General features: G+C 36.6%; 1 protein-coding gene across 2 annotated transcripts in view; it reads left to right on the top strand.

Moving 5' to 3' along the window:
- UBE2K (ubiquitin conjugating enzyme E2 K) overlaps positions 1–12,090 on the top strand; it is a 44,310-nt gene that overhangs the window by 18,294 nt on the left and 13,926 nt on the right. For both annotated transcript variants that reach the window (XM_066548491.1, XM_066548492.1), the window contains 2 exons: positions 4,334–4,392; positions 6,812–6,894. In XM_066548491.1, the coding sequence (XP_066404588.1) occupies positions 4,334–4,392; positions 6,812–6,894 (142 nt within the window). The remainder of the gene's footprint in view (positions 1–4,333; positions 4,393–6,811; positions 6,895–12,090) is intronic.

The raw sequence follows: 12,090 nt of genomic DNA, 5'->3' as shown, positions 1-12,090 counted from the left end.
TTTCAATAAAAAAAGTATCAAGGAGTGTCTCAGGCAAATAAATTATTTTTTTGGAATATGAGACAATTTTGCATGTTCTTCAGGTGCTCTAGTTGCTCTATGCCTTTGAGCTAACACTGAGACTTTAGTATTCCCTTGAGATTGGGACACATGCCATTTGTCATTATTTTGAAAAAATAAATTTTCATCAGGTGGGGAAAATACCTGGGAATTGTTTTATAGCTATAGGAAGTGTATGCACTCAAAAGCATTAGTGACTGCTAATGAAAATCTGGTTGTCACATCTTCCCTGATGGAGGACATCCCTTGTGATTTGCTTTTCTGGGCGAGAAGCTGGTGCAGTAGCATTGGACTGAGAGCAGGGAGAGTCTCCCCTCTAGCTTTGGGACCAAGGACAGGAAAAGAAGGAAGAAATAGCCTAACAGTGGTTGACATGGAAGAATACTGGGCAGGGGTGGATGTCAGAAGCTGACAAGAAGGGAAATTAGTCTGGAGGAAAGAAAGTAGAAAAGTGGAAGCAGCTGTAATGGTGGGGGTGCCCTGTGGAACTTTATTTCCAGAGTTCCTCAACAGTCTAGTAAATAATAGTGCTTGTTCCCTCTCCCTAGTAAATAATGATGGCTTTCCCCTCTCCCAACCTTGTCCCATATGTCTCCATCTCATCAGCTGCAGATGTATAGTTGACAGATGATAATGTCTGGAAACAATTTATTCTGGTTGTAATATGCGCCTTCAATTTCAAAGGAGTACTATGCTGCTTCCCTAAAATACAGACTCATGCCAGTGATCTGTTGGGAAGTGAATCATTCTGTTTAGAATTTAGTATAGTTGTTGTTTTGGAATAGTATAGTTCATCTTGTAAATCCAAGACTTAGTATTGTAATAACTTAATATACGTATATAGGCAATTGAATACTAGGAAACATCTGAATGGTGGTAGAAGGGTGTTGGTTTTGGTGTTTATTTTCCATTCAGAGAGAATTAAACCTTCTTGCGTGAGTTGGTTTGTCAGAGCTTGCCATTTCCCCCCCTCCAGGTCAGTATTACCTTGGTTTATAAAATGGGCCTGTTTTAGAGAATGTATTGAGAGTTATTTGAAATTAAATATGTAACACTCATGTGTAACACTCATGAGTGTTACGTAAGTTAAAAACTGTATAGCAGCTCATGTAGAGCTGAAAACAGATTGAAATATCTGTCTGCAGGACTGGGTTCTGTGTGATGCTGAATGATTCAGGTAGACAAGAATTTCGAAAGCTGGGTACTGTGCTCAGATATTCAGCATATCCTGCTAGTGAAAAACAGCAATACGTTTAGTGTAGAATTTGTTGATGTGAAATGCATGCATACTTACATAGCTTTGAGTAGATTTAATTATGAGGATATAGTAAATACCCCTTCGTGGGGGGGGGTGAACTTATTTTTTATTCTGATTATGGCAGGAATCTCATGGAAGAGCAATGTGATTGTATTCTTCCTTTAATCTAGAAGTCATGTGCTTCGAGGAACAAAATGAGAGTTACTGCCAGCCCAGTTTCTGGTGTTTCCTGACATTAGAATAATTTGCTTTGGAATGTTAATGTTTCTGTAATATAGTTATATGCATTTATTCCCTTACATTATTATGGAGGGTGTGCTAGTGTTTTTTGTCTTCATTTTATGACTATAGCAGTTAATGCATGCTACACAATTACTGACTGATGTTTTGTCATCTATAATCTGAACAGTGACACAGCAGGAAGTGCTTTATGAAGAAGTTTTTTGCAGTAGTTCTGGTCAGACAGTCCCTGTGATACAGGAGGGAATTCTAGACCCATTGTGAAGTGAAAGAACAGTTGTTGACCATAGTTGGTGAGGTATCTGAAACCAAACTGCTGCTGCAAATTTTTTATAGGTAATGTTGGAACATTAGTTAAGAGTGACTGAGAGGAAGAATGCCATCTATTGACAAAATTTACAGCTTTTATTTATCTGTTAGTAGTGTCAACCCATATTGATCAATTACCAGAATATTGCAAGACACAACTTAATTGAAACACGTTTGCATCCAATGTTAAAATGTGTTTGGAGAGAGGACCTTTGAGAGACTTGATTAATGGCTGCTGGGTTTTACTTGAATCAAGAGCTTGTCAGTAGATAGGTTGAGGTTTTGTGGGTTTGGATTTTTTGAGGTTGTTTTTTTTTAAAGCCTGTGTAATATTGTTATTAATTTCAAGCCAAGCTTGCCTGTGAGCCACAGCAACTGCAAAATTTATAATAGGTTATTTCTTCAAGGGAAATAGCTAAAAATTGCTCTAACTCTTGTGAGACCTGTTCCAGTAGGACTACAGAAGGAATATTATGCCATTACTGTTAAATTCAATTTCAAGCATTAAATAGCCACAAAAAAAGCCATACATAGGCATCCTCTTAAAAAAATGCCGAAATATTAGCATGCAGAAATTAATAAATTAGTAATTTATACTTTAAATTTAGTATTAAAAAAATCACAGATTTGTTTAGGTTATGTCTTTAAGCCTGTATTTTTAACCTCAAAGTTTAGTGCAAAACAATACTGTATAAATAACACTACCAGCTCTTCAGTCTCTGGTGAAAGATATTGGTGGCTGAATATCCTATTAGGCAGAAGACTGTAATAGTTTGTGGTAAGCAGGAGAAGTGGTAATACCTAAGGATAGATTTCTTATTACCTTACAAAATGATGTGGCAGCAAAATTGTAGAAGGACTGATGAGCGTAGCTGGTTTTTTTTCTTAGAAACAGTTGCTGCTGAATTATGCTTCAGTTCGAAGAAAAGGAAAACCAAACTTCCTTGAGGTCTCTTATTGCTGTATGTCTTCAAAACTGTTTATCCTCTGCTGTCCTGTGAGCAGACAAGCAAACAACTTAGACATTATTGTTATAATTTTGGATTTATTGGTCTTTCTTATATAGTATTATCTGTTAAAATGTCTCAAGTTACTTTAGAGTTAAGTGAGAAAAAGAACAGCTGTAGGCAATAGTGTAAAATACCAAACTGATGCTAACTAGTTTCAGGTGGAGTGTATTAGACTGAAATACATTTTAAAAATGAGAGCTCTTAGGAGCTGCTAATGTGTTTTTTGGCACAGATGAAAAGGTGCCATATACTGTAACTGCTGAGAGGAGTACTTGGAGGCTTTTTTTCCCCTGTGCATCTTGCTGCCAGTATTGTAACTACTTGAGAGCTGGTTCTGTATAGCTTGATTTGCAGAGTAAATCACTGGAAATCTCAAGGAAAATAGATTGCAAATACTTCATCATTAATTCAAGAAATTGTATAAATTGTGACACATTATACTGACAGAGGGAAAAGGTTTCTGAAAGAAGAGCATCAGGTTGAAGAAAAAAATTACAAATGAGAATAAATGCTTTCAATTTTTGTAAAAAATGAAATGTCTAAAAACAGTGTATGTTTTTTAATACCCTGTTCTTTTTGTCATTGAACTGCTGCCTGGCAAATGGCCTTCACTGTGCAGCCAGAGATAGTTTGAGATTGCTCCAGAAGACATGAGCATTGGTAGTGAACTTGAATGTTAACAGAACTATAATGGAAATAGGATAGGGAATGATACTGTGACAAAGAAATAAAACTGAGAAATGTTTAAAACTGGGCAGTAGGAGGGGGTTCAGTCTTCAAGCTCCTATTATCCTTTATTGTATGCTCTGGCCCTTCCTGTTGTATTAATAATAGTCGTGTGTCAAAGTGTTTGCAGAATTGAAACAGAAGTAACTACTTCAGGTGGTAATGTAGCACATATTAAAAGTTAAACACTGGTACCTCCTTTATTATTTTTTCCCAAAGTGTGGGAACTTTTCTGAAAGAGTTACTTGAATGTATTTGAATTTCGAAAAGTTTAAAATTAAATACAGGTAATTTCAATTATGTAATTTGAAGAAAATTTGTCATGAGGTATCAGAAAAGAGTCAAAATAATGTAATATCCCATGTTCAGCCTGAATATTCCTGTGTCCTCTTTTTTCATCTATTTAGGAGATATTTGGTTCCTATTTTGGTATATTTTACTAAATTAAAGCATGGAAATGATAAGATTGGAAATGAGAATACACAATAAATATACCTAAGAAATATAGGTAGTGATTTGCACAAGCAAACACAGCTTTTCTAACTGACTTTATTGCATTTATTTGTGAAATAGATGAAATCTAAATGAATCTCCTAACTAATACGGCTGGGTAAATTTGAATTAACTTGAAAATCGGCTCATTTAGAAGTGTAAGCTTATTGTCATGAAAGACTTAACTTTGAGTAATGTTCCTTTGGTATAATTTCCAACTTGTTCTTGTCTTTTGCAGGTGGAAGGTATCAGCTAGAGATAAAAATCCCAGAAACATATCCATTTAATCCTCCTAAGGTACTGCAAACACACATTTTTGGGTAATACAATTTGGCTAACAAGTTTGGTTTGAGTATTCTTATATACTTGTTTGTTTGTTGATTTTTTTGTTGATTTTGTTGTTTTGTTTTTTTTTTTTTAATTCAGTTGTAGGCAAGGATTGGAACTGTTACATTTAAGTAGAAACAAAGCAGGATGCAAAACTGTGACTAGTCAGAGGTACACTCTGATTGTTCTTCAAAGTACAAACTGGGAAATTTTGGGGGACGAGCTTGGGCCTTATTATTGACCCTAATGTAATATTTTTCTGACAAGATAAATACAGTTTTCAAGTAGTTTTAAATGATGTGGAGGGTACAGCTGTCTTCCCTCCCCCTCAGCATTGTTGAAGAAATGTTGTAATAGGGAGTTATTGGTTCTTTTAATTTCTTGGGCTCCATAGGTTATACTTAAAAGGTTCTTGAATCTAACCTACCAAGTTTCTAGTAATAATTAAATAGAGACTTGTAGTGTTGTGTGTCTTGAAGAGCCAACAGAGAAATATAATAGAAATGGATAATATGCACACGGGTGAGAGATGAGAAATGGCTGTGGCAAAGTCATTCATATTTTTCACAACTTACTGGCCTTTTAACTTTCTGCATCTTTCTAGAACTTCAGTTTTGTCATTCCACTCTGAATAATGTTCCTTCCAGCCATGTGCAGCTGTACATTCATGTGCCCTGCTTTAGTCCATTCTTCAGTGGCTTGAATCTGTAGACACTTGAATTGTCTGACTCCACTTCTTGATTGGTTTTCTGTTTGTCTGAAAGATGTCTTTGAACCAAGAACATGTCCTAGATTCTTATTATTTTCACCCTGATATGTAATACTCAGCAGGAACTGGGAAAGAGGAAGGAGGAGAGAGGTGTCAGTTACTCATAGGTTCTTAGAATTACTTCCTTGGGGCTGGAGCAAAGGACCCAGAAAATCTTAAAGAAATGTCTGTTGGTCTTCAGTTCTTTAATCTGCACACATTGTGGTGGGAGCTAAAATAAGGAGAGCTGAAACAGGTTGCAGATGCTGAAAGATCAGTCTGTATACCATGATTTAGGTGCTGCTTTAGGGCTTGGTGGTCTCCATTTCCAGAGTTCATAGGCAGCAGTTAGAAACTCAGTGCATTGTAGCATAGTACTGCTTATTCTGGAGTCTTGAATTGGAAGCCTTTTTGCTTGTGTCTGGCCCTGCCTTTCATCTGAAAGAATTCTTTAGCTTCTTCAGTATGTGCTTTGACAGCCATTGTTAGCAGTCATTCACTGTGAGAAATTATCCAGTATTTACATCGCTTTTTACATTTTGCAGGTGATTTCTAGAGTGGAGGTAGTTAGTAAGTGCCTCAGCTGACATGATAGCTTATTTTTGTCCTGGAAAACAGAACTGTTCTGGTCTTGCCTATTTAGACACCAGGATTGCACCGATTTTATTATAGCCCTGTATGTACAGTCTTTTGCTGTAGTGCCTGGCAGGTAATCTCTTCACTGATTTGCTTGCAGGTCAGGGGCAAAAGTCAAAAGATCTGTGCTATACATAAAATGTTTTTCAGGAGTTTGGGGTGAGGAGGAGATGAGAAACAGATGGGTCAAAATCACTAGAAGGCAATTACAGTGCAACCTGAAGAAAATGAAGGGGGAATTTCCAAAGGTAAAAGCAGCACTTTCCTTTAAGAGAAAGTGCTGCTTTTACCTTTCTTAGTGTCTTAAAATACCCAGAAAACCCAAACCACCAAAACCTGATTTTACTAATGCTTTGTAAACATGAAAACACTTAAGTGTAAAAATATAGACATGATTAATGAATGAATGCTGGGACTAGATCCTTTCAATAGCAAAGAAAAATATTAGTAATCTAATTAAGTTTTGGGTTGGTGAAGCTTTCTGCATATGAGGTAATGAGACAGGATGGTTATAGATGTAGTAGCATCCACTTTCCAACACACCTGTAACCAACAGTTTAGCTCAACAGTGAGTGATATGCAGTTCCTGTGTTAAGAGTTTAGGACTTTACTAAAAGTGGGCTTTCTAGATTTCACAATGTTAGAAGTTTTTAGTCTGTATTTGACTATCTACTTGTCAAAACACTTGTATGCTGGAGGATATTTCTAACCAGCTTTGTGTGATGCAGGGATGTGAACACATGACATGTGAGAAAGCAGGGATGAGTTTGGGGAGCTGGAGCAGGCAGTAGTCTGTTTGGAGTAAAGAAAGGCTCTAACAAACAGCCTTACAAACTTGAAGCCTCCTGAAATAAGCAGTATCACATCTTAGTTCCATTTGTAGTACTATATTTTCCAAATTAGTATTTCTTCATACTGTTATTTAAAATGGTGGATTTAAAATATTTGCTTAGTATACTGCACTTAATTACTGCTTTTGTTTTTTAAAACTGTCTTGTTTTTTAGGTGCGGTTTATCACCAAAATATGGCATCCTAACATTAGCTCTGTCACTGGGGCCATTTGTTTGGATATTCTGAAAGATCAATGGTAAGATTCCAGGGGGGGTTAAATGTGCAAAATCAAGTATACTGGTGTCCTGGACAGGAGGCATCAGCTCACCTTGCTTTTCACCTTGTGCTTATAATTTGAGATGTGCTTAAAGCACATGTTATGGTATAGTATAGTGAGGTGTAAATATCCAAATGAAATGATTGGGTGGTAATTTTGGAAAGCACTAAGTATTTATTATATACACAGAGAGTTCTTCCATAAATTTTTGCACTAGAATGCACATTTCATTGTTGACATTTTGGGTGGTTTTATATGAGTTAATTTTTAATTTTAGTTATTTTCTGTTAACAAATACTACCTATTGCCTTCTTTGATCAGTTAATTTTACTGCAGAAGTTTTAATAACCAAAATCTGTGGCATAGACTTCTGTCCAAACTAACAACTGCACTCATTGTTCATTTGTTTTTCAAAGTAATTGATTTAATGTGGTTTGAAATTGTGTACAACAGTTGTATGATAGACATGATGTCTAATACAGATGGTTGTTTTCCTCCATGTCTGCCCCAAAAGAATAATACTGTAATTCCCCAGCAGATCATACCAGTATCTCATCCATACAAACTTCAAATGCTTGTAAAGTCAGCAACTTTGTCAAGAGTGCTGTTGGCCAAGCAGATATCATTTGGGTTTGAAACAGAAACTTTAGAGGCGAATGCTGAAGTCTTGAGGTCTTGCAGGTGACACATCAGGATATTAATCTTTTACAGATGTACGAGGTGATAGAAGTCATCTGGCACAGTATATTGTAAATTACTGAAATGAAATTGTAATGGTCATAAACTGTTGTTTTTCTAACTTTTGGAATGGCATATGTTTTCTTACCATCTCAGACCACTTGATGTTCTTTCAGGCAATAGAAACTTTCAGTATACATGCTGTGGTACCTAGCAGAGTTTTTCTTATCAGTAAAGCTAGTGCACTTCTGTACTTGTATCTAATTGTCATACCACCCTACAATTTTACTGGAGATTAATGACTCCTCAGCTGTCCATGTACAGTCTCCTGAGAGATCGTACTCTGAAGCAGATTAATGAACGGGTATGAGGTTGTCTGTAAGTATCAAAAGGCAACAAAGATGTAAAAAAACCATGAGCTTCAACTTAATTTATTTACCTTTGGGGTTGTTAGTCAAAACCTTTGATATTTGAGAAGGACAAACAGGTGAGTTGACCTGTGTTCTTGTAATCTTTGAGTTATGTCTAGCACAGATAATTTGATCTGTGTCTTATTTCTGTTATTTCTGCATGATGAAAAAAACCCAAACATTAATATCTTCCTTCTCCATGATGTATATGGAATAGGAGTATTGGAACAAGAATTTTACTTCTGTATATTTATCCCAGCTGACACAAGAAGCACTAGTATTATTCCAGTTATATAGTTTTAAACTCTTCCTTTGAAACAGTGTCTTCATTTGGAAGCACTAAGGAGAGAATTGCACAGAACCTGGTGGTGATGGAGGGAGATTTCCTGTATACTATTAATCCCTCTTCAAATGATTCTTAATGTAGTGTGATCTCTTCATTTTCTAGTGGTGCTATTTGTAAGTTTTGTTTATTTTCGAATCATAGAATGGTATGTGGCAATCACTTGAGCATTGTTGAAATGTTTGTCAAAGCCTCTAATCCTTTGATAAGAACAACCTTATAGCTGTCTCCACTGTTTACTGTTTGAAACATTTCTGTATCGTGGTAGATAAGACTGGTTTTCTCCTGAGTATTTTCCTAAAACTCAATAAGCAATATGAATGGTTAATATTGTTTAAATAAGTCGTTTATTGTTCTTCAATATATGCAGCTTTAGTTAATTAAGAAATGCCCACAGCGTAGAATCATAGAACCATAGAATGGCTTGGGTTGGAAGAGACCTTAAAGATCATCTAGTTCCAACCCCCCTGCCATGGAGAGGAACACCTTCCACTAGACCAGGTTAAATCTGAAGTGGCAACATCCATAATATATGTGCACACAGACAAAAATAAGTATGTACAAAGGCATACTTGAGAAAAATTACCCTTGGGTTCAGTGGAATACTTGCAGGTGCCTTTGGATCTTTTCAGTGGGCAAAGGATTAAACCTTGAGGAATGGTGAGGGAATTAGCCCAGGCTTCATTGGCTTTCCATGGCAATCCTCAAGAGTCTCACAATTTGAGAGTTAGCTGGCTCTGAGAGTCATCCCACTCTGGGAAATGCTGGTCACAGCCTGCTGTGGTCCATGACAGCTCAAAGGGTTTCAGTACCGTTGTTCATAGATAGGGTCACAAGATGATTGACTTAATTCATCAGTAAATTTCCATCCATCAACAAGGATGAGTTGGTATTTACTGGAATATTCCTTGAAAAGACCAGTAATAAAAATACTATTCCACTTGATCACTTGTTCAGATGGAAGAAGGAACTTAAGGCTATTTGTTGGAAAACAGGAGCTTGCTAGACAACAGAAATTCTGGGAGTAGACAGGGTTTTTGATAAGCTCAAGGAAACGTAACTGTCCAGGTGCCATTAATCCAGGGTGAGGCCTAACAAGCATTCCTGAGACCATAGCTGGCCTAAGGAGGGAGCCAGGGGGAGGATATACCACCACACACCACCAAAAATAAGTTTTCTGCATGTCTAGGTTGAAAAGTGGTTTGAATACAATAGCTTCATTAGAAAGCAAGCAAACAAACAAAAAATAAACAATCCCAACCCACCAGATTAATATTTTAATATTTAATATTTATTCACATTTTAATATTTATTTCACCAGGGATTCAAAAGTAAATAGGCCAAATGCAATTCTGAAACATACCTGTGGAAGTATCCTAGAAAATATATTAGTTCCACAATCTCTCTTGTCAAATCTTTTAGCAATAAGATTGGTTTTTGAAGTGCCACTTCATTGCCTTGTAATGCTCTTAACTGAATAATGCTCATTTTGTTTCTGTGTTTAAATATGAGTCTCAAATTTCACTGCATATCTGTTTTTCAGTGAGGTTTGAGAGTTAAAGGACTGGAGAAGTTTGGTCTATGTGCCTTAGCAGGATTTCTGAAAGAGTTAATAAGCTGATAAAATACTCATTCATAGATGGTGAATACAAATACAAAGATTTAAATTTGTTTATATAGTTTCAAAAAGTCTCTTCCCTAATCTCCCATCCTGTGCTAATGATTTGCTGTTCTAATGAGCATAGTTGAGTGATATTCTGCATATTGGCGGGAGATTTTATCAGTTTGCAAAGTAATGTCTTTAAATTATTTTTAATGAGTTTAATGAAATTCTTTTTTGACATTGTGGGCTTGATACTGAAATTCTTTGCAGCTGTAGCTTTTCATCATGTTTAGATTTTTAAATACCTGTTATGCCGGTTTGTTTGCAAAGCAGCTACTGTTTGCCACTAGAATTGAAATAGGGGCTTGATTTTGTAAAAGGAATACTGCTTATGCTTATCTGACATAATTTTCATGATGTGGTTTCACTTCCTATGGCCTATATTTATCTTCTGGGCTAGTACTGTCTCAAAGCTTTAATCTTAAATATACATGTATCTAATGCAGTTCATTGAAACCTGAGAACTAAATTACTGGAAAGCTGTTCTGCATAAATCCCTTGAGCAGAGATTATTAAGTGAATGTGTCCTTGCTGCATATATGGCTACAAAAACTCTTGGCTTTTGTGGGTTTGACAGTCAGTAATGAATAATAAGAATATTTTTGTCATAGTGACTACTGGAGGATTTGTGCTTCAGTTTTAGTTGAGATGCAGAAATCATTATAACAGATAATACAGTTTTAATAGATAAACAAGCAGCAGCCAGCTTGTAATCTTCCTGGATACCTAGTACTGCTGGGTTTTTTTCAGGGTGTTTGAGGAGCACTGATGCTTCTTAAAGCTTTGAGAAGAAAGCAGAGAATGCATGGTTTAATATGGTTTTAGGGAACCCTTCAGCAAGCAGGCTGTCTTTCCCCTCTGTGCTGTGTCAAACCTATCCTATTATTCTTTGTTTTTTAAATTTTCTCTAATGGGTGCCTGGTCTTTTAGCTGTCCTGTAAATAGTGACTATGCAACGAGCTTCTACTCAAAGGCCTTATTAATTTCCATCCAGATTCCATAAGCTGTTGGTACAAGGTCCCAGAGATTTTCTCTTGGATTAACAAGCTTATTTATTTCACAAATGGAACAAATATTGCAGATTATTTAGAAAAAAGTGTTCCCATAGCCATGTTTGGATGACAGAGTGGAGTAGCAATCTGCTGGCTGCAGCTGTTCCTGCCATTCTGCTTCATTACCCTCTTGGAATAATGAGAGAGATTGTTTCTTAGAGTGGAATGTAAAGAACATAAGTAAATACTTCCTAAGTGGAGAATTACTTAGCTTTTAAAAATGAAGAAAAAAAATAAAACCTGGCAGTGTTTTGTAATCCTCTTAGGACTCTCTGTGCTCATCAAAAGGTAAAATAGATTTCTTTCCTTGGGCATGCTGGGCACAGCTGGCTTGCTGTGCCTTTTAATGTTAACACTATAGTCACCCAAAGTAGGGGTGCTCTTTTTTAATGCCCTAAGATATTATTAAAAAAAAGGAGGAAGAAAGTGTAAGTGAACAAAGTGTATATCAGCTCTCTTTGTTCTGATTCAATCCAGATTTTCCTTGTGGTTTAGCAAATGTAATGCCAATAGAAAGCTGGGCTTTTGGTTTGGATGTCCAGAGTGGAGGCTTTTAGTTTGAGGCTCTCTGAGGGCCAGTGCATCCCTGTAGGGAGCTCTCTGCAGCTCACTGCTGCATGACAGGGGCCTCCTCTCATTTTGCAGATGGCAAACCTGCATGATAGCTAAGCAACATTTTGGGATGGGAGTGGAAGTCAAGGGTTACTATAAACTTTAGGAGCAAACAGGAGCCAGTAATGTCGTGGGACAAAGGCAATGTAAGGTCATGTGCAAGGCAAATAGGAAGTTTTACCTGCTTCATTATACAAGCTGGCTGCTTGTTGCTAGTGATTGGTCAGGCTTCCATTGAAGTAGTGTACCTGCTTAGAGAGTTGTTGTACAAGAAAGATGGGAACCATAGGAAAAATCTAGAGTGAAGTAACAAGAATGATGGTCTAAGCAAAAACAATGTACAGTAAAAGATTGGAACACCATCTCAGTGTGCAGAGTATTATCAAGCATGGTGAAGAATTGAAGTGGATTTTCCAA

This window comes from Molothrus aeneus, chromosome 4 (assembly GCF_037042795.1).
Source record: "Molothrus aeneus isolate 106 chromosome 4, BPBGC_Maene_1.0, whole genome shotgun sequence".
Classification (NCBI taxonomy): Eukaryota; Metazoa; Chordata; class Aves; order Passeriformes; family Icteridae; genus Molothrus; species Molothrus aeneus.
The sequence above is the reverse complement of the archived record's forward strand: the minus strand, read 5'-3'. Positions and strand labels throughout refer to the sequence as shown.